Below are 23314 nucleotides of genomic sequence, written 5' to 3'. Positions count from 1 at the left end.
TGATTGGTCATAGCAGACCCTTGTAGCCTCTGGAGATTGTCTGGTTGGTCATAGCAGACCCCTGTAGTCTCTTGGGATGTTCTAATTGGTCATAGCAGACCCCTGTAGTCTCTGGAGATCATCTGATTGGTCATAGCAGACCCCTGTAGCCTCTGCAGATTGTCTGATTGGTCATAGCAGACCCCTGTAGTCTCTTGGGATGTTCTGATTGGTCATAGCAGACCCCTGTAGTCTCTGGAGATTGTCTGATTGGTCATAGCAGACCCCTGTAGTCTCTGGAGATTGTCTGATTGGTCATAGCAGACCCCTGTAGTCTCTGGAGATCGTCTGATTGGTCATAGCAGACCCCTGTAGCCTCTGGAGATTGTCTGATTGGTCATAGCAGACCCCTGTAGTCTCTGGAGATTATCCAATTGGTCATAGCAGACCCCTGTAGTCTCTGGAGATTATCTAATTGGTCATAGCAGACCCCTGTAGTCTTTCGAGATTATCTAATTGGTCATAGCAGACCCCTGTAGTCTCTGGAGATTTTCTAATTGGTCATAATAGACCCCTGTATTCTCTGCAGATTCTGTAAATGATCATGGCAGACTTGTGTAGTCTCTGGGGACTTTCTGATTGGTCAGAACACAGAGGTCAGTAGACATTTGGGTAACAGGTGAACAGCTGGTAGAGTCTAGATTTTGAGTGGGCATATGTAGCAAACATTTTACAGAGGTAAGTGTAGTTCACACATTGCACTTAACCTCCCTAAAATGTACACAAATCCTCTTTGTGGAGTTTTTCTCTGGACCCTAACTTTAGACAGTTGTGTTTTTTTTTTTTTTTGTTTTTTTTTGACTAGGTAAGGGTCAACACCTCTTGTCTTGTTTCTATTACTGTCTTTACATTGAATTCTCACCATTCGAGATACAGGTTAAAAAAAAACAGAGGCTCTAACTCTTCCCCCCACCCCAACACTAGAAAAAAACTTTTGACTATTTTACATAACTGATGTTAAGTAGGTCTTTCAAGGAAGGACCAGTGCTGTCTTAAGAGCATTAAAGGGCCCCGGGCAATGCAGTGCACTGGAGCCCTGCCTACACAATCACCCATGGGAATAAAAATGCAAATTATCGATAAGGCGATATTTATTGGTACAGCAGTACCAGGCTTATGACAGCTTCCAAGTTGGGCGGCTGGGTCTGGTGAACAAACACACAGACGGGAGTCAGACTCGACTGTCCTGTGTGCGCCTGTTCCCGTGGAGGCGGACAGGCATTCCTGCAGTTGTGGGCTCCTCCTCCATGGCCCAAGTGGTCTGACAGCAGCGCCACCTGCTTACTTCGGCGGCGGGATGCACACTGGAATCGGAACTAATGCTTGGCTGGGTTGCTGGGCAGGTGGGGCCCCGGGCAGCTGCCCAGCGTGCCCATTTGGTAAGATGGCCCTGGGAAGTACATCAATGCCAATCAGTTTCGTCATCTGTATATGATTTATACAATGATCATTGGACCACCAGCTAGCCAGAAGCCATTTAACTACAATCTGAATAACACCATGTTTTTCCTGGTGTGTGTGTGTGTGTGTGTGTGTGTGTGTGTGTGTGTGTATATTCGCCACTTTATTAGAAACACCTTACTAGTTGGACCCCCTTTTGCCTTAATTCTTCATGGTATAGATTCAACAAGGTGTTGGAAACATTCCTCAGAGATTTTGGTCCATATTGACATGATAGCATCACGCAGTTGCTGTAGATTTGTCGGCTGCACATCCATGATGCGAATCTCTCATTCAACCACATCCCAAAGGTGCTCTATTGGATTGGGTCTGGTGACTGTGAAAGCCATTGGAGTACAGTGAACTCATTGTCATGTTTAAGAAACCAGTTTGAGATGATTTGAGATTCGCGACATAGTGCATTATCCTGCTTGAAGTAGCCATCAGAAGATCTTCCATCTGGCACCAACAACCATGCCACGTTCAAAGTCACCTAAATCCTATTTCTTCCTCATTCTGATGCTCGGTTTGAACTTCAGCAAGTCGTCTTCACCACGTGTAGATGCATAAATGCATTGAGTTCCTGCCATGTGATTGGCTGACTAGCAAATTTGTGTTACGGAGCAATTGAACAGGGGTTCCTAATAAAGTGGCCAGTGTGTGCATGTGTGTGCGCGTATACACACACACACACACACACACACACACACACACACACACACACACATATATACATATAATTTCAGTAGGGAACAGTTAAAATGGTGACTCTACATGCGAGTGGGTGGCAATAAAAACCTGACAGGGATTTCAACACTTCTACACTCATAGTGGGAAAAAAAGAGATGCACTTTAAAAATACTATTTATCGCCAGGCTCAATTAAAGCGAGTAAAATTATTTTTATTTATTTTTTTGAGTAAATACAATATACCCTGTAACATGTCTTGTATTATAACCCAATGTTCCCTTTTTTAATGGACATACATATTATCACTGTGGCAGTATGACATTTTCTTAGAGGCCTAATGATTGTTTTGTCTTTGATCTAGGCCTCCAGCATGGAAGAGACCATATGGGAGCAGTTTACGGTGACTTTGCAGAAGGTAAGCACATTAAAGGTTTTTTCCTCAATTATTTACCTCCCCTTGAGTAACTGCATTGTATCATTTCTTTTTTTTTCAATTTGCCAATCCCCGCTGAGCAGGCAGATTACCGTTCCGTCTCCGCTCTGTGTGCAGAGACGGAGGTGTCAGATCCCTGCTGTCCTCTATGGGGGAATCGGATGAGGTTGGATCGCCTGTCCTTTCTCATCCCATCCGCCAGACGGATGGAAAATAGGGTTTCCCTCTGTCCGGATTTGACGGACAGGATCAGATGTCAGCGGACATGTCTCCACTGACATCCGATGCCCCATAGAGATGCATGGGGCATCCGTTCAGATCCGCTTGAAAAACTGACAGGTGGATCTGAATGGACCGTATGTGTGAAAGGGGCCTTACTAATATGATGAACTGTTTTTTTTTTTAAGATACTGAGCTTTTTTTTTTTTTTGGTGATGTTTGGAGTCAAAGTGAAGTCCCTGTCGCCCTGCCCAGTGTACTTGCCCATGGTACTGATGTTTGAACATCTGTGTTTGTGGGCAAAATTGTTTGCAGTTATTTTGCGCGTATGTGCATGTAAACAAGTAAACTAAATTCTAGTTCTCCGAATAGCACTTTAGCCTCTCCAAACTAACATTTTATGCACATACATGTGTTAAATACTGACTGGCAACTTAGGTTTTTTTTTTTTTTTACTCTATGCGCAGCACATGTTTACTTGCCTGTGTGTATATTGAATACAATACAATTTTGGGGCAACAGTGTGCAAAAGGCCTAAAGCTCACACCCCAACCTACTGCACAGTACTCCCACATGCTCCTTGTTTTGCACACACTGGGAGGGTGAAGAAATCCCAGTTCACCCGATGACATCTTCTTGACTGTCTCTCAAGCCTGGCTGAACATTATCACAGGCTTTACGCTATACCCATGAACATCAGCAGGTGGGATGAACTTGTAGGGCACCCTATGTATCTACTTCAGGTGTGCCCTGCAGGACTACTAATTCAATTTTCCCAATGCCACTTTTAATTCATTGGCGCAACCCCACATAATAAACTGAAAATGTAATTTTAAAGTGGAGCTCCACCCATAAGGAGAAGCTCCGCTTGCCTGCCTCCTCCTCCCCCCCCTCCGCTGCCACATTTGGCACCTGCAGCTGGCTCGTTCCTGCAGCTCGGTAGGAAACCAGCTGTGAAGCCACAAGGCTTCACTGTAGGTTTCCCTTAGTCAAGATGGCGGCGCCAGCACCCTATAGCCTGTTAAGAAATCTGATCAGGTGAGGACACTGCTGGATTCCTGGACAGGTAACTGCCCTAATAATAAGTCAACAGCTACAGTATTTGTAGCTGCTGACTTTTAAATTTTTTGGGAGGAGCCAGGAGCTCCTCTTTAACCTGCTCCCATCCGCGCTACAGCCTATATACGGCTGCAGCGCGGACTTGAATTTTCGGGAGGCCGTTTTTAAACGGCCTCCCAGTGACACGCCCCCCGCGCGCTCCCGCGAGCGCGCATCAGGGAGAATCTGTGTCGGATCGTGGTGAATGGCCAATCACAGCGGCCATTCACCACGTGATCAAGCCGTCCAATGAGAGATGATCTCATATGTAAACATATGAGATCATCTCTCATCGCCGGCGCTCCTTCCTCACACAGAGACTGCGTGTGAGGAAGGAGGGGGAGCCGTCAGCCGCCGGGAACACACAGCAGTGTAATCAGGGCACTGATCACCAGTGCCCTGATTACTAAAGGTAAAAAAACACACACAGTGCCCGCCATCAGTGCCCACAGTGCCCCCCATCAATGCCCACAATCAGTGCCCATAGTGCTGCTAGTCAGTGCCCATCAGTGCCTGCTCATCTAGGCACTGATGAGCACTGACTGGCAGCACTATGGGCACTGAGTGTGGGCACTGATGGTGCTGCCCATCAGTGCTCATCAGTGCCGCCCATCAGTGCTCATCAGTGCCACCCGTCAGTGTCCATCAGTGCCATCCGCCAGTGCCCATCAGTGCCAACTCTCAATGCCGCCTATCAGTGCTCATCAGTGAGGCATATTAGTACCTCCTCATCAGTGCCCATAAGTGCCACCTCATCAGTGCCCATCAGTGCAGCCTATCAGTGCCCATCAGTGCCGCCTCATCAGCGCACATCAGTGAAAGAGAAAAATTTATTTTCAAAATTTACTCGCAGAAAATAAGAAAAACTTTTTTTTTTTTTCAAAATTTTCTGTCTTTATTCTTTTTTTTTTGTAAAAAATAAAAAAACCCAGAGATGATTAAATACCACCAAAAGAAAGCTCTATTTGTGTGAAAAAAATGATAAAAATTTCATATGGGTACAGTGTAGCATGACCGCGCAATTGTCAGTCAAAGTGTGACAGCGCTGAAAGCTGAAAATTGGCCTGGATGGGAAGGGTGTTTAAGTGCACAGTAGGCAAGTGGTTAAATTCCCTGAGTACGAGAGAGCACATAAGTGTGGCATTGTTGCATAGAGTGTGGATTGAAGTTCATAGTCAAAGTTCACCTTTCAGTTTTAGGTGAGATTGTTTCCCGTTTTTTGACGTTGCATCATGACCCACACAGGTAAATAGAATCTATTTCTGTAAATCATTGCACATGCTCATGAAAGTGTTTATGCACAAAATGTTGTGATTTGTTACACTGGAACCTGGGGGTTAATTGTAGCTAGGGGAAGGGATTTACTATTATTTCTCCAGTTAGGAAGATTTCTGCTATTTGTGTACAGACAGCAATAAAACCTGACACGCATTGTTTAACCCTGCTACTTACAAAACAATGGTTTTATCGGTGTCCATATCCCTGTTTTTCCCTCAGTTGCTATCCTAGGGGGGAGATTTACTAAAACTGGTGCAGCTGTGTATGGAAGCCAATCAGCATCTAACTTCAGCTTGTTCAGTTAAGCTTTGACACTAAAGCCCCGTACACACGTACCGATCGTCGGCGAACGATCGGCCGTCTTTTGTCCCCCGGCTGTCGGTGTCTGTTGAAAAGTGCAAAGACAGCACAAGAATTTTGTCCGCCGACTACAGCCGACTGCAGAAGCGATGTCATGTAATGGTTAACTTTCCCTGTGTTTTTTCTTTTCTGAGCATGCCCAGTCTTGCAAATCTGCGGTCTGTCGGCCGAATTCTGTACTGACTGGCGAACAATCGGCCGCTCTGGTGTCAGCATACAAAAATTTTAATGCTTGCATGACAGATTCTTGTCGGCAGAATGTGCGCTGATGGCTGTCGGAGGCATCATACTAACAAGCCTACAATCGGCAGATCGGTCGTCGGCCGACGCTTTTCGGCCGACGATCGGTACGTGTGTACAGGCCTTTAGACCAGGTTCACACTGAGGCCGTTCTTAAAGATGTGCGAGTTCAGCTGAACTCGCACAAGTTCAAGCCGGCATTTCAGTCTGATTTCAGGGGCGATTTCACAGACATCCGTGCGGGTTCCTGCATGGATATAAGTAAGGGATCATAGTGTCATGAAACGCGTCAACCTATGTACCTGTCTTATGATGTGTCAGTCCTGTATGAATTTTATGGTGATGAATAAAACTTCAATGCTTCTATCAATGTCACCAATTTTGTGCTTGAAGTAGTACAGAAACTACTTTTGGAAATCAGTGCGGCGTCGCACAGCCGGCGGCACACCAAATATAAATTTGGATGGTGCAATTGCCGGCAATTGGCTCCGATATGACATGTGAAATTGCATGTCAAATCGGACCAATGTGAACGTTGGGTAAAACCTGGAAGCTGATTGGAGTTTTAGACCTTCTGCACTCTGTTCCTGTCCCTATGACTACACAGGAAGTGAAGGGACTCTACACAATGGGGACACAGAAATACATTCCTGCCACCAGTTTCAACTCTTAGCAAATAAACATTAGCAATTTTAATAGGAAGATTGAGCTTCTAAAATCTCCTAACATAGTACATCAAGGTGATTGCCGGTAAGTGATTAAACCTATTGGTATGAGAATAAAATTGCCCTTGTTGTTTACTGGTCAATTTACTGTTCGCACCCTCTTATCATTGGAAACTGCTATTACTACTAAAATCAGAGTACTACGGCTACTGGATGTTGGTAAACTGTTAGATAATAGGGATAGAGAGTGTCCCTGACACTTTGTGCTTTTTGCTGAACTGTCCCTCTTTGGTGAGTTAACGAGCATGTTATTTTGTGTTGATATTATATTTTAAATGCAGCTTGATGGGCTGAGTTACTATCTGGAGTTGAGCAGGTTTTGTTCCTGATCACTGTGGAGTTTTGGGTTTTTATGCATTCTCTATACTAAGTATTAAAAAATGGAATTTCTCTTATGTCCTCTGACAGTCGCCGCCCACTCATACAGTCTTCACCAATGGGTATTGACCTCTTACCCACAGGAGCAAGCTAGGCATAGGACTTGTTAAAACAAAGCAATTTACATGGACACACCTGTAGGGGGCTGTCCCTTGGTCCAATACCCCCCTGCTATCAGCCTTCCCAACTCAGTTTGTCTTTTGCCTAGTTAGGAGTAAGATAGGCTTCCCTGTGCTGGGGCTACATTCTCAGCCTTCTGTTTTATTACTTTTGTTTGGTGCAAAAGTGTTTTCTTTGCACTACTAGCTTTTTATTTATCTGCACTTAGTCGGATCTTTGGAAGACTACAGCGTTGCGGAGCTGGGAATCGGGCTGGTCGTCCTGGTACTCCAGGACAGAGGATCTTATGGAATCCCAGCCCACTATCAAGAGTTTAGCGGGCTATGAGTGCGCCCTGGCCTAGCAAACGACCTGCCCCTGTCCTCAGGGGCAACAGCCTGCGAGGAGGCTACCTCGCCGGGATGCCTCAACATGCGGTGCTTTGATCGTGCGACGCATCCTATTTTGGCTGCCGGCCCCCCGCCGTCTGGGGTGGGGAGTTCCCGCGCTATTGAGGCGCCCCCACGCCATATGGAGCAGTAAGTAACTTCTGTGTGGGGCCTCTGTTTGGGGATGACAGTCTGCTGATGTCTGTGCTCTCCCCTCATGTCTGTGTCCGGGGCTCGCATCCCTCCCGGTCCCTGCGGGGGCCTCTTGGCGCATGTATCGCCGTAGGGGGGTCTGTGGGGATCCCTATCCCTGTCCTTGTCAGTGTGTTTGGGGGTGCAGACATGGCGGTGCGGACCACTGCGGTGCAAAAAAACGCGGGTCCGCCATTTTGGGTGTGGGCAGCTGCTCTGGCCTCACTGTGGGCACTTCTGCAGCTCTCTATGTAGTGTTTTTTGGTGCCTTTGGATGCCATCTTGTGTGTGGCAAGGTGTTCTTCTTTGCACATGTTCGGCAGCCATTTTCCCGGAGCCTCCCATTCAGATGCATTGGCAACCATTTTTCCTTAGACAGCTTCGTGTTCGGAATGACATCACTTCCCTTCCTGTATGCAGAGATCTTTTCCAGCAGCGTGGTGACACTTCTGGGGGTTCTTTTTGCTGTTTTTGGGGAATATTCTTCTGTTTTCAGTGCTTTTCCCATCTCAGGGGGGTACCTTAGTGTGATCCTTCTTGCGGTGGGTTGCTGCGATCGCGTCTTAAAGGGCCAGCTACAGCGATATTCTCATGGAGTTCCAGGACTGCAAATTCCCCCCAGCCTTGGTGAGTGATTCAGGTACTCCTGAATCTTCACCTTCCCTTGTTGCTGCACTTGCAACTTTAGCGTCCAAGGTGGATTTGTTGATGTCAGAGCGGGATTCTAGGAAACAAACTAGGGATTCATTGTCCTCTGATTCTGAGTCTGATATGGTTGCCCTGGACAGTTTACCCCCTGAGGGGTCTCAGTCCTTGCATTCTGATCTGGAGGGGGAGGAGGAGGATGATCCTTCTTCTGAAGTGGCAAAAGAGCGCGCTGCTGTGTCTGCTCTTATTGCTACTGGTAAAGAGACACTACGTTTGGAGGATGAGCCCAACCCACCGGGTAAGCAGTCTTCCTTTGAAACTCGCAGAACCCGAAAAGCGGCACAGGTGTTCCCTTGTCCCACTAAGTTTCACGAAACAGTGAACGAACAATGGCGTAATTTAAAGCGCCCTTTTGTGGTACCAAAACGGTTTCAGTTCCGTTACCCTTTCGCGTCTCCTACGGATTCGCGATGGACCGTGTCCCCTAAAGTGGATCACACAGTGTCCAAGTTAAACAAGGCCACTCTCATGCCCTCGGAGGATTATCCGTTGTTCCGGGACCCTACGGATAGGCGGGTGGAATCTCTTACTCGCCACGCGTATATGGTGGCAGGTTCCTTACTGAAGCCCATCTTCGCCTCTGTTATGGTCTCTCAGGCTGTGGCTGATTGGGCCCAGGTGCTCAAACGCACTCTGGAGGCAGATTCTGCACCTCCAGGTACTGTGGCAATGGTGGAGCAGATGCGTCTGGCGGTTTTGTACCTGTGTGATGCAGCCTTGGATGAGGCTCCTCTAGCAGCACGGCTGTCGTTTAATGTGGCTGAAGAGCTGGTCGGCTGACCAGTCTTCCAGAAAGACGGTGTCTGACATCCCTTATGTGGGGAATCGTCTTTTTGGGGAATACCTGGATGAGTTAGTTAAGGAGGTCACTGGGGGTAAGAGCACTCTGCTGCCCCAGAATCCCAAGGGTAAGTCCTTCCCCGGTAAGCGGGGGCCTTCCTTCACATCAGGGGTCCTTTTGTGCCTTTAAGGCACAGGACAAGGGGAAACCCTTTAAAGGCCAGGGTGGCCAGAGGAAGCCCTGGGCGGGCAAGCAAAAATCCAACCACGCCGGCCCGACTGGGTCCTTCCGCCTCTACCTGAAGGGACGCCCTCATCCATTTCAGGGGTGGAGGTCTGCACGGTTTCCTAGAACCTTGGTTGCTCTGGGTTCCGGACAGGTGGGTTCAGGAAATCATTCGATCGGGATACAAGATCGAATTCCTTTCGCGGCCAGCGGACAGATTCTTTCCCTCAAATCTTCATTTGACCCCAGATCGGTTGCACGATCTTCATCGGGCTGTTCAGGATCTCCTCGCCCAAGGGGTGGTCGTCCCGGTGCCTCATCGTGACGGGTTTCGGGGTTTTTATTCAAATCTGTTCACTGTGCCCAGGAAGGAGGGCAAGGTACGTCCAATTCTGGACTTGAAAGCTCTGAACCGCTTCGTGCGTGTTCAGAAGTTCCGCATGGAATCCCTCCATTCGGTGGTGGCCTCCTTAAATCCGGGAGATTTCCTGGCTTCTATTGACCTCAAGGATGTCCCCATCCCCCATATTCGAGGGTCATCAGAGGTACCTCCGATTCGCTATCGCGGAGGAACACTATCAGTTTTTGGCGTTACCTTTCGGTCTCGCTTCGGCTCCAAGGGTGTTTACCGAAGTGCTGAGTCCTGTTCTGGCCCTGTTGCGGGCACAGGGGATTGCGATTTTTGGGATATCTGGACGATCTCCTGTTAAGATCGAGCGCCAGCCCGGTCTGTTCCGTGATCTGTCGACTACCGTTCAGACGCTCCAGGAGTTCGGGTGGACCATCAACGTTCAGAAGTCGACCTTGTCCCCTTCTGTTCGTCTCCCTTACCTGGGAATGGCCCTGGACTCTGCCCAAGCAAAGGTTTTTCTGCCGGAGGACAAACTCCGGACTCTGCAGGACAAGGTCAGGTCCCTCAGACACGGATTCCTCGTCGCTCCGGGCCTGCATGCGGTCCCTGGGGTTGATGGTGTCAGCCTTCGAGGCGATTCCATTTGCACAGTTCCACACGCGATCTCTTCAAGCGGAGATCCTGGCCAGGTGGGACAGGCATCCTCAGTCCTTGGAAAGGAGGATATCTCTGAGTCGCCACGTCAGGGAGAGTCTTCTCTGGTGGCTCCAGTCCCCGGCTCTAACGGAGGGAAAATCCTTCCGCCCGTTGTGGACGGTGGTCACCACGGATGCCAGCCTGTCGGGCTGGGGTGGCATTCTGGGCATTCTGTCTGCCCAGGGCACTTGGTTGAAGGAGGAATCCTCCCTACCGATCAACATATTGGAACTGCGAGCGATCAGACTGTGCTTGCTCCGTTGGTCGGATCAAATTCGGGGTCGCCCTGTGCGGGTGCAGACGGACAACTCCACTGTGGTGGCTTACATCAATCACCAAGGGGGCACCAGGAGTGCCTGGGCGGCCCGGGAGGTGACCGACATTCTGTCTTGGGCCGAGACGGACGTCCCGGCGATTTCGGCAGTTCACATTCCAGGTGTGGAGAATTGGCAGGCCGACTATCTGAGTCGCCAGTCCCTGGACCAGGGGGAATGGTCCCTACACCCGGAGGTGTTTCAGATGCTGTGTGCGAGATGGGGAACCCCAGATGTGGATCTGTAAGCATCTCGGCTAAACAACAAGGTGGGAAAGTTTGTGGCAAGAGCGCGCGATCCTCTGGCAGACGCCTCGGATGCGCTGGTGGTGCCTTGGCATCAGTATCGCCTGATATATGCCTTTCCCCCGATTCAGTTGTTGTCCAGGTTGATCTCGGAACCGAAGTTGGTGATTCTGGTGGCCCCGGACTGGCCGCGCTGGTCTTGGTACGCGGACATCATACGTGTATGTGTATGTATGTGTATGTATATATATATATATATATATATAATATAAATCGTGTGTGTGTTGCACTACTCCCATGGGAGCTGCTGTGTGTGGGTTCCCCTGGGTTACCATTAGCAACAGTAGACCATTCTGACATGTTTCCTAGTGTTTTACCTCAGACAAGGACCAGTCCAGTTTCTTTGGTTTTTATGTTTTATTAGGAACTTGGATAGGAGAAGGGATGAGTGGGATACTCCAATTAACTGAACTATGCACAATAGGCTGGGACGATATAGAAAAATGCTGACTGACGCTGGTTAACGCTGTTTGATCTAGTCACGGCTAGGCTGCTTACTTTACTTTGCCTTTTGACTGTGAAAGAGTCCTTTTAGCTTCCTAAAGCGCTCCTTTCCTGAGGTAACTGTCCTTTATAGAAGACTGCACTGCTGAGCAACTTCAGGGCCCTTCCTGGTGCCCCCTTTACCCTCTAATCTTCAGGGCTTAACAACTTGATACCCCCTTTACTGTATCACTCTGGGTTAGCTGACTTCTGGATCTCCTTTACCCCTCTGGACTGGTCCGCTCTCTTAGGCAGACCCCTGGGCAGATGCTTGAGTACTCACGATACTGTTTTTCCAGTATTCTGCCCAGCAGCTCCACTTGGTCAGCACACTGGATCCTTCTGCAGCACAGCTGAACCCCCTAGACCGACTGCTTAGACCACCTTCCTCAGCAACAGGAGGAGAGACAGCCGTCCCCCCTCCTCCTGGGACCTAGTTTCCTGCCCAAAGACACCCTGTCATAGGCTCCCCACCTATTTATGTGCAATCCCAGGATGCATTGCAGGAATGCCCTCCCACTGGAACTGACATAAAACAGAGTATGCCACTGGCTAAGTTTCCTCCACTGTCCAATGAGCTCTCTTATTGGCTGCAGTGGAGACACTCCCTCAGACCCAGTGAATCACACTTGAAAACATGTGACAGGCTAAACTAACAGATCAGACCCTCCTGATAAGCAGAACAGGGTCACACATGTTTTACCTAGCACCTACCTAGGAGGGTGCTACATCTGTATGTATGTATATAAATATAATATGCAATCATGTTGGAACAGGAAAAGGCAATCCCCAAAATGTTCCCACAAAGTTGGGAGCATTAAATTGTCCAAAATGTCTTGGTATGCTGACGCCTTAAGAATTTCCTTCACTGGAACTAGCCCAACCCCTGAAAAACAACCCCACACCATAATTCCCCCTCCACCAAATGATCTGGATCAGTGCACAAAGAAAGGTCCAAAAAGACATGGATGAGTGAGTTTGGGGTGGAGGAACTTGACTGACCTGCAACCTAATAGAACACCTTTGGGATGAATTAGAGCAGAGACTGCGAGCCAGGCCTTCTCGTCCACATCAGTGCCTGAACTGAATGCGCTTCCTGGAAGAATGGTAAAACATTCCCATACACACTCTTCTAAACCTTGTGGACAGCCCAGAAGAGTTGAAGCTGTTTATAGCTGCAAAGGGTGGACCATCTCAATTTTGAACTCTACGGACTAAGACTGGAATGCCATTAAAGTTCATGTGCGTGTAAAGGCGTGTCCCAATACTTTTGAGAATATAGTGTATATTTTGGGGGAATTAATACTTTTTGTCAGTGACAGTGCTTTCCTCAGATTTATTAACTCAGTATATTCTGATTTTTACAGGATAGCAAGAAAGGTTTTGGAATTGCAGTCTCTGGGGGAAAAGATAATCCACACTTTGAAAATGGTGAACCGTCCATTGTCATTTCAGATGTGCTTATTGGGGGTCCAGCCGATGGATTTTTACAGTAAGTATATAAACAATGTAAATAATTTTTGCTTGGGCAACCTTGAAAGCCTTGGGCCCCATTTGAACATTCCTTGCGATGATGAATCCATTTGTATAATAGCGATAGGTTTAAGCCGGCCATACGTGGACTGAAATTCATCCGGTTCAGCGTCAATGGGCAGGCTGAATTGTACCCAAGTCAATTCGTCGATCGACTTGGGCACAACCAGCCTGTTGGATTTTTTTACGTGTGATCACTGCCGGCGGCTAAAGCCTCTAGCAGTAATCATTGTGTTCTGCCAGCCAGGAAGGCTCCCAGTGCCCCCACTCAACCAGCAAAACTTAATAGCACTGCGGGAGCCCCCCCCCCATTAGAACTGACTGTGTTGATGAGGAAATCAAGCGATTTTTTTTTTTTTTCTCTTCCACCAAATTGAATCATCTATGGCCTGCTTTAGAGCATCCAAAGCAATTGTTATCATACGCTGAGATTTTCCAGCTTGTTGTAAGATCTCTGTGAGCACGTTTTGGCCATCCCTGTGGATAAAAAGAGAGGTAATTTATATCTATGTATGTGACCAATTCAGAAAGACCTTGGTGGTTTAGCAATGCTTTAAGGACTAGTATATGTTCCCCTATCAGTTAGTCTTGATGAGACATTATCATGTTTATGGTCACCTTTAGTGGTAAAGCTTTTGTTACCCCCCCCCCAAAAAAAAAAAATAAAAGATCCTGTTACCTTAAAGCATGTTATACAGCACAGCGCTGGTGCTGTGTAATATGACCCACTGTATTACCTAAAAAAAAAAGCTGGCTGATCCTGCCAGTTTCTACCCTCCCCTCTGTAAGCTGACCATGGTATATCATGGCTGCTGAGCCCTGACATCATGGTCGGTTTACGTGCCTCTGTCATCCCCAGCTCTCGCCCCTCCCCTCCCTGCCTGTCTGCTCCTGTGTCAGTGCAACCCACCCCTCCCCTCCTACTGCTTTTAAAACTTTTATTGTCCTATATATTCCTTTGTGTAGCCTAATCACCAGTGCTCCTGTCTGTGTTTTATTGAAAAAAAAGCGTCGCCTTTACCGTATTATAGAGCAGCTCCCGGCGATCACATGACTGGCCGGCTCTCTCTCCTCTCCTCCTCTCGCCCCACCTGACGTCAGCAAGGGAATCTCGGCATCTGTCAAATGGGGAGAGGAGAGAGCCGGCCAGTTACGTGATCACCGCGAGCTGCTCTGAAATACAGTAAAGGCAGTATTTTTTTTTTTTTTTATAAAACACAGAGACCGGAGCACTTGTCGTCAGGCTACACAGAGGATTATATAAAGTTTTGTATAAGTGGGTTAACAACCACTTTAAATTAAAAGATTAGCTTTAAAAGAACCTTTTTGACAATTCTTATAATCTTGTTCTAATGATTTTAATTATGTGGAATTTAGTCATGTATGTTATGTGCCATTTGTAATTTTATTTTTTTTATTAGTAAGTGCAAAAGACCATAACCCATCAAAACAAACCAGATTTAATGCTTTAATGCAGGTTTACAGTGCCATATGATCTGGTTGCAGTGAGTTTCCAAAAGTAGTACTTTTGGTTTGGTGCAATGGGCTTTGAACCCATTCATGAATGGGCTCAAATCACAATACACAACCGCAGTGAGGCTGTGCCTGCATTGCAAGGGTTAGTTGCCTATTAAATCTAGGGGACAATAAAAGTGCTCCAGCAATGGACTGTCCCGATGCATCATCAAATCCTTTGGACCCTGCATAGGCCTAGATCAGGGGTCTCCAAACTTTCTAAACAAAGGGCCAGTTTACTGTCCTTCAAGCTTTAGGGGGACTGGACCATGTCCAGTGGGAGAAGAAAATGTCCTGGCATCAAATGGGACTAAATCATATGTTCTTTTTGGAGTCAGTGGGAGGATTAGTGTCCCCCATTTTTGGTATTAGGAGAAGGATTGGTGCCCCATTGTTGGTGTCAGTGGAAGGAATAGTGCCTCATCTTTGGCGTCAATGGCATGAATTCTCCCCCATCGTTGGTGTCAATGGGCGGAATAGAGCCCCAATGACCAGGTAAAGGCAAGCAAAAGGCTGCACTTTTTTTTTTTTCCTCTGTTGATTGAACTAGATGGACTTCAGTCTTTTTTTTTTTCAACCAGATGAAGTCCTCTAGACTTGTATGCATAACCCTTGAAGTGTGGGTACAGCCCACTGCAAGGAATACTTTTCAAGTTTCCTAGAGTTGAGCTTTAAAAATGAGGCAAAAAGGGGCATGGCTAAATTGCACTGAATATGACTTAAAGTAGAATGGTTAAATAGTCTAACAGGATACACTGTACACAGTTTGTAGTGCTTGTACCCACTACTCCATTAAGGTTCATGCCAGGGAACTATGGCAAACTGCTCTAGTAAACACAATGCTTCTCTGCATTCACATTTACCTTTGCACATGCATCCAACGTATTTCATTAATGTAGCAATTTTGCAGTCGGAAAACACGTTGGACGCACTTGCACTAGTAAACACCTAAGATACAGACAAATGAAAAAAATCCAGCATGTCTTGTTGCCCCATTGCTTTTGTTTGTGTCACTGAAGGCACCTCAGAGTCTTACAAAAACAGAATAAACCCGGCATCTCTTGTTTCCCCTTCTTTCCTTCACTACTAAATGTGCTTTGCTTGTAAAAAGTCTCTGATCTGCTGCACTAACGGGAAAAAAAATAATAAAAAAATACATGCCGGGGATGCAGGAATGATAGAATATACAAAACTCCCTTGCTCATCTCCCTAGAGAGCAGCCATAACTTATGCTGACAACTAATTATTCTGGTTGTTGGGATTGCCAGGGAGCTCATTTCCATATTGAGGACTTAGGCAAATCTCAGCAAGTGGAAGTATAATATATCTGCACCTATTCTCAGCAGAGTTATATTTTTTAGGTATATATTCTTTTTTTTTTCAATCAGGGTTAAAAATAAAAAATTCCAGTTGTCAAAATGTAAAGCTTACACTGCCTTGGATTCACCGTGGGACACTCACATGACCTGTTACCTCCTGGAATATGGATTGAATTTTACAAACATGTAGAAGTCAGGGCAAAAAAACTCCTTTTCTGCAGTTTATGCAGATTTCCCATGTTTTATCCCATCGAGTAGAGACAAATATCTGTTGATATGCCTGAAATGCACTCCCAAGTCCTGTTGTGGGCTGAGAACACTCAGCATTGTTGTGGACTAACCTCGATTCACATCTACTGTATGCAGTTTGCTTTTGATCCATTTCTTCAGTGCTTTTTACTGTGCATTTTGTGTTTTTTGCACATACGTTCTTGACGCTTTAATGCTTTTTTTTTTTTTTTTTTTTTGACCAATTGTTTTTGGGCAGATTAAAAAACCCAAAACGCTTAAAAACACACTACATGCTTTTCTGCATTGTCTCCATTGATGTCTATTGAACCAAAAAGTACAATTTTGTGTTTAAAAAAGTCCCTGACCCTTTCCAAAAACTCGCGGCTAAAAAAAGCATAGATGTTATCGTGTCCCATAGGAAACAATGTTAAATGAGCTGTAGTGTGTTTCTGAAAAAAGCACCAAAAAACGCATAGGTGTAAACCAGGCCTAAGTCATCTATGCCCTGCCCAGTTTACTTTTGCTAAACTACCCAAACTGTCCCCCATCTTTTTCTTACCAAAATAAACAATAAGCAGTCTGTAGTCCTAGATAAGATCTAGGAAGGATAAGTAATTCCTAGAGAGAACACAGCTCTACATTTTTAACATCATCAACAGGTTTTTTTTTTTTTTCACATTTTTTTTTTTAACAAATATAACAAAACACAGGGGGGGGGGGGGGGGATTTGCTAAAACTGGAGCAGCTGTTCATAGTAACCAATCAGCTTCTAGTTTCAGCATGCTAGTTACGCTTTTTAATAATGAAAGTTAGAAGTTCATTGGTTCAAACTCAAATACAGTGCTGCACCAAAAATATAGGTGAAAAATTATTACAACAATAATCTGTTAAATAATCAAGGGCTAATTAAAACAAAAGTATTGTCCATAATTGTTAAAAATGTGACTTAATAGAACAAATTGGCAAAAACGATCCACCATGAAGTGCAAACAAATATCGGAGTGCTAGTGCTCGCCTCCACCAGTGCAGTCTGGCCGCCCACCTCCTATTTCAACCCCTGTATCACCAGTGGGTCAAAATCAGTGGTTCCCCCCTGGGGACAAGAGAATTATCTGGATTGCTGCTGGCGCTCTACTCCTCTGTCACACTCTCCCTCCAGCTGGCTCAGTGAGCCTCGATAACATTCCACAATATCGGATGTAGGGGGGGAACAAAAGAATTGCAGAATCTAGTGCTCTCGATTAGGCTAAAGTTTTATTGTTCCACATAAAATCAAAGGATAAAACACTCGCGTATGGCACTTAAGGCCCGTACACACGAGTCGAAATTCGGCCGGGAATTTTCGTCCGACGACCGATCTGCCGATTTTCTGAAGTAGAATTCTGTCGTGCAGGAAAATTCGTGTGCAGTCTAGAGCAGATTCCAACCAACAAACACCACTCTGGACAAAAGACGGAGGACCGGTCGGCGGAAATTCGTTGCGTGTGTACGAGGCTTTAGGCAGTGCAAGCTGATCAGGCATAAATCGTTGATCTCTCTGACGGGATGGCCACGATGTGACGTCAGCATGTAGGCTCTGCCCCCTATACATGTTAGGTCAGGGCGTAGACTTCTTCAGTAGGGGACCCCCCTTATACATCTGAGAATAGAGGTCACATGAAAAAATACTTTTTTTTTTTTTAGAACACACACACACACACCTACTTGATTGGGTTGTTTTACAAAGTAAGGGTTAACGTATACTTTTGTGGGCCAGTTCACACCACAAAAATGCAGTCTGAATAAGCTCCAGGTGAGTTTTTGCTTAGTTCACACCACACGCAAGTCTGGTGCGTTTTTGATACCATTTGCTGTGTTCCAGTACAGTACAGTGTGCAGAAAAAATGCAGCATGTTCTACTTTTTTTTTTTTCTGCACCGGAAACTGACTGGAACTGACTGCACTGGTGTGAACAGGGGGCAATTGGAATACATGGAAAGCAAAAAATGCACTGGACTGCATCTTCTGTGAACTAGCACTAAGGGTATGCAACCCATGAGAGGCAGAGATCTACCTGAACAACACAGAAGGGATCAAATCCGGTTTGTTTCCGCGTGCATTAAAAAAATTCTAGAGAATGCCATAAAAAGTTGGTTGTTTACATTTATTGAGCAGGGATGGTGATGAGGGCAAATTTGTGTGCTTTGCTCTTGAAGCTGCACCTTGTGTATACCAACAATGATCTACACATTATTGGTATATGCAGGATTAGAGCACTGCTTCTGTATTGTGCTCTGCAACCTAAAATGCGTTACTGTAAGTTGTGGAGTCTTATTGGATAAAAGGATTGTTCAGGATATTTCTGGAATAAATAGGGCAGTTAAGTGAGTGTTTGTTTGTTTGTTTGTTCTTTGCTTTTTTATGGTGTTTGGTTATGTTTACTTATTTTTTATTTTTTTAATAGGGAGAATGATCGTGTGGTTATGGTCAATGGAACATCTATGGATAATGTGCCCCACTCATTTGCAGTACAGCAGTTAAGAAAATGTGGAAAAACAGCTGTCATTGTAAGTATACCAAATATCTTGTTTAACCCCTTAGTGCCTGAAGGTAAAGCAAATCTTAACACCTAAATGCAGTTTTGCAGCTTTGGCATGTTAGTAAATGTACATAGAATCACAACTACTTTGTGAATCAAGGTGAATTATACCTCGGGGGTTGATTTGCTAAATCTGGAGAGTGAAACATCTGGTGCAGCTGTGCATATAAAACAATCAGCTTCCAGGTCTCTTGTCGAAGCTTAAGGCCCCTCTCACACAGGGGAGTCCGTCGGCGGACTCCGTTTTTCTCAGCGGGGGATCAATCCACCGATCCCCCGCTGAGCAGGGGGATGGCTGCTCTGTCTCTGCGCTGTGTGCGGAGACAGAGCTGTCAGGTCCCCGCTGTTCTCTACGGGGGAATCGGATGGGAACAGACCGTCTGGTCATTCTCATCTGATCCGCTGGACGGATGGAAAATAGGGTCTCCATCCGTCCAGATTTGACGGATCGGATGTCAGCGGACATGTCCCTGCTGACATCCAATGCCCCATAGAGATGCATGGGGCATCCGTTCAGATCCACCTGAAAAACGGACAGGCGGATCTGAACAGTCCGCCTGTGTGAAAGGGGCCTTACTGAACAAGCTGAACTTAGAAGCTGATTGGCTTCCATGCACAGCTGCACCAGATTTTGCACTCCAGATTTAGTAAATCAACCCCATAGTTTTTTTTTGGATACATTTGGTCTGTAGTTGGTGGTAAATAGTAATGGATATCTATCTAAGGAAAAACTATCCCAAAATTTAGCTGTTTATTCTTCCCATTACCATTCCCTACCACCAAAAAAATCCCAAATAAACTGTCCTACTTCTGATGTTTATGCTAATACCTTACATGTGTACATTTGTTTGTAACAGTAGTAGGGCTAAGAAACAATAGTGTATATTTTTGTTTTTTGATTCTACCTAAACCTCTGACAACAGATACACTTTTTTTTTTTTTTTTACTTTTGGGGGAACTAACAGGAATAATAAGTTCCCTGTTCTATCTGACTGTGACCGACGCAGCAGGAGAACCTGGAGCTACAAGCTCTGATCTCTCTGCCTGTCCTTGCCCTCCTGGCCCCTTCCTCCTCTGCTCATCTCAACGGGAGCAGGCAGGTTGGTAACCCTGGAGGCGCTCTTCTCGTATAGTGTATGCGTTGCACAGGCAGATGGAGAGGGATGTGATCCTATGCCATGTCTAAGTTGTTTGGGCAGTATCTCCCAACAGTTACCTGAGCCATTATAATGGTGCAGGAAACTTAGTTAAAGTGGTCCTAAAGGCAGAATTATATACATTAAGATAAAAAAAACTTTCTGTGTGCAGCAGCCCCCCCCCTAATACCTGAGCCCCATCTCGATCCAGCGATTGTGTCCCTAGAGCCTTGGCTGTCCGGGACTTTCTCTCCTGACTAGCTGAGGCAAATCAGCAGTTGCCTTTGGCTCCCGCTGCTGTCAAAGTCATCGAGCCAATGAGGGGGGAGAGGGGGCGGGGCCAAACCACGGCTCCATGTTTGAATGGACACACAGAGCAGCGGCTCAGTTCAGGTGTCCCTATGGCATGCTGCTTGCTGTGGGGGCACTCGGCAGGAGGGAGGGGCCAGGAGCAGCAAAGAGACCCGAGAAGAGGAGGATCTGGGCTGCTCTGTGCAAAACCACTGCACTGAGCTGGTAAGTATTCCCCCCTCTCAGCATAAATTCTCCCCCATCTTAGCACAAATCCCTTCCAAATTTACCTCCTAGCACACATACCCCTAATCGTCCCTGCTAGCACAGATCATCCTTCCCCCCCCCCCCCCATACCATGTTACCTTTTCTAGCACAAACCCCCCAAAATTCCCCTTCTTAGCACAGGGGCTGTTTGGGTGGTCTGGTCCACCTCCTGGGGTGGGGGCAGGGCGCTAGCTGGCGAGGGGGGCCAGAGGAGTGCGCCTGGACGATCAACTGTGTGGGGGGAGTTGTACCCGGTGGGGGGCTCCTGCCAGGACCCCCTGTCCTGCCTGGGTCTGTCCTTTGGGGCCGGGTTTCCCTCCTTGGTCCCTGTAAGCCTTGTGGGGCCGCCATTTTGTTGTAGCCTGTGCGTTGCTATGCACAGCGGCCGTGTTTGTGTAGTCTGGCGGCCATTTTGCTGTGTTTTGCCAATGCAAATAGCGGCGACCATGACAGTGGAGCCCTGTGGTCGGCGATTTCGGCGGTGGGAGCCCCTCCTCATCCCCTGGTGCTGACTCTTGGATCCTTTCACTTCCTGCCGCACGTGTAGTGCAGATTATCCTGGTGGTTGCAGGTGCCTGTTTCTGCTGGGTGGTGAGGCTGGTGGGGTCCTCTCCCTCTCTGCTGAGAATCGCTTGTGCCCGTTGACCGTGTGGGGCTGCCAGCGCGGTGGGGGTTGTCCCTTGCAGTGTTATACACTTTTTGTGGGGTCCCCCTGGTTTTTCATGGAGTCTTTGGAGCACATCTCCCCACCTGATCCCCTCTCTGAGGCTGCAGGGCCCTCCAGGTCCCAACCATCCATCAATACACTGACGCCGGTCCTGGAGTCCTTTGTGTCCCAGGCGGAGGTAACTTTCAGGTGACGTGCTAGCAAATAGCACCCCCTGCCTCATCTTTCTCATCAGATCCTGAATCTGATTCGGCGGCCACGGACATGGGTCACCCTGCTGGGTCTGCAACCTCACGCCCGGAATCCTGATAGTGAGGATAATTCCTCCACATCTGCAACTGTACGCGAAAAGGCGCTGGTGGAAGCACTGATTGTATCTGTGCGTGAGACTTTGAAGATGGAGGATGCAGCTGCGACGGAGGCGCAGGTTCCCTTTGGCACTCACAAGCCATCCAGAGTGGCAAAGATGTTTCCTTTCCCTGCTTATTTTGACGGAATTGTCGCTAAAGAGTGGGGACGACCAAAGCGTCTCTGTGGGGCTCCTAAGCGCTTTACTAGCCATTACCTCTATGAGACTTCTTAAGAAGTGGACTGTTCCACCAGTGATGGGTCCTCCCAGTTTCCAGATTAAACAAGGTAACCATGATTCCGGTTAAAGAGTCTACGGCCTTTAGGGATCCTGCTGACCGGTAGGCGGAGGCTGTGGCCCGCAATATGTACACTCTGGCTGGTTCGGCACTGAGGCCGGTTTTCACCATTGCCCTGGTGTCGCAAACTCTGACCGAGTGGGCTAAGCTTTTACGCCCTGACCTGGAGGAAGAACACCCAACCCCCCACCCCCACCCCCCGTCTTTGCTGAACTGGCAGACCAGCTGGTCCAAGGGCTGCAGTTTATCTGTGATGCCTCCTTAGATGCGGCTCCCTTAGTGGGCCGGCTCTCTGTTTTGGCAGTGGTCCTTCGGCGTGTCTTTTGGCTCAACTGCTGAAAGGGCCTTGACTGATCTTCCCTTTTAAGGAGATCGTCTGTTTGGGGCTACCCTGAATGACATCATATAGGGACTCACGGGGGGAAGAGTACTTTTCTTCCGCAGGCTACTAAGGGCAGGGAACCTCCTCGTAGACGTGGGCCTGCCTTCTTGGCCTCCTCTGAAGGATCCAAACGAACCTGGTCTGTCAAGCCGAGAGTGGGCTTCTCCAGACTCATGGACAAGGCTTCTTCAGCATGAAGGTGGTGCGCCCTCACCCGTTTCGGGGGTGGGGGGACGTCTTCGCTTGTTTCCAGACCCGTGGACTTCCCTAGTGCAAGACAAGTGGGTCCACAAAGTCATTCTGTCTGGCTACAAGATCGAGTTTTGCTCTAGGTTCTTTCCTTCCAACTTGCGCCTGTCCCCGGACTACTTACAGGGCCTGTTTGGGGCGGTACAAGACCTGGTACTTCAAAGGATGAGTGTCCCGGTTCTGACTTAAGAACGTTTTCAGGGTTTTTACTCAAACCGGTTTACAGTTCCCAGGAAGGACCTCAAGGCGCTGAACTGCTTTGTGCGGATGCAGAAGTTCAGAATGGAGTCCATTTGAAAGATGGTGGCATCCCTGCGTTAGGGGGATTTCCTCACCTCTATCGACATCAGATGCCTTCCTTCACATTCCAATATGTGCTAGTCCCCAGCGTTTCCTCCACTTTGCTGTGGGAGAGGAGCATTATCAGTTTGAGACGTTGCTCTTTGGTTTCGCCTCTGCTCCTCGGGTCTTCACAAAAGTGCTAGCCTTGTTACGCCAAGGGGGATCGCGGTACTGGGCTACTTGGACGATCTCCTTCTGTGAGCAGAGTCTCCTTCTGCTCTGGTGGAAAACCTTGAGATCACAATACGAACTCTGCAAGAGTTCTGCTGGATTGCTCTGCTCTGGTTCCGTCCACAATGCTGGACTATTTGGACCTGACTCTGGACTCAGCCTTAGCCAGAGTTCTCCTTCCTCTGGACAACCAAGCTACAATTCGTCTCCTGTTGTCCAGCAAATGGTCATCCCTCCGGACTTGCATGCGAGTGCTGAACCTTCAAGGCTGTTCGGTTTGCACAGTTCCATACAAGGTCCTTGCAAGGGAGATTCTGATCAAATGGGACAAGACTCTGCAGTCTTTGGACAATCCGATCCAGCTGAGTCAGGGAACAAAGGCGTCCCTGATATGGTGCCTTTGTTCTCCGGCGCTTCGGCTGGGCAAATCCTTCCTCCCCTTGTAATGGACAGTGGTCACCACAGATGCCTGTTTGTCCGGCTGGGGAGGCGTCCTCGGCAAGCATTCTGCTCAGGGGATCTGGGCACTGGGGGAGTCCAGA

General features: G+C 47.4%; 1 protein-coding gene across 3 annotated transcripts in view; it reads left to right on the top strand.

The window, feature by feature from the left end:
* TJP2 (tight junction protein 2) overlaps positions 1 to 23314 on the top strand; it is a 186385-nt gene that overhangs the window by 100445 nt on the left and 62626 nt on the right. For all 3 annotated transcript variants that reach the window (XM_082243994.1, XM_082243993.1, XM_082243992.1), the window contains 3 exons: positions 2531 to 2584; positions 12812 to 12936; positions 18486 to 18588. In XM_082243994.1, the coding sequence (XP_082100120.1) occupies positions 2540 to 2584; positions 12812 to 12936; positions 18486 to 18588 (273 nt within the window). In that variant the 5' untranslated portion in view covers positions 2531 to 2539. The remainder of the gene's footprint in view (positions 1 to 2530; positions 2585 to 12811; positions 12937 to 18485; positions 18589 to 23314) is intronic.

Source organism: Pelophylax lessonae (genome assembly GCF_965119305.1).
Source record: "Pelophylax lessonae genome assembly, chromosome: 1".
NCBI lineage: Eukaryota > Metazoa > Chordata > Amphibia > Anura > Ranidae > Pelophylax > Pelophylax lessonae.
The sequence above is the reverse complement of the archived record's forward strand: the minus strand, read 5'-3'. Positions and strand labels throughout refer to the sequence as shown.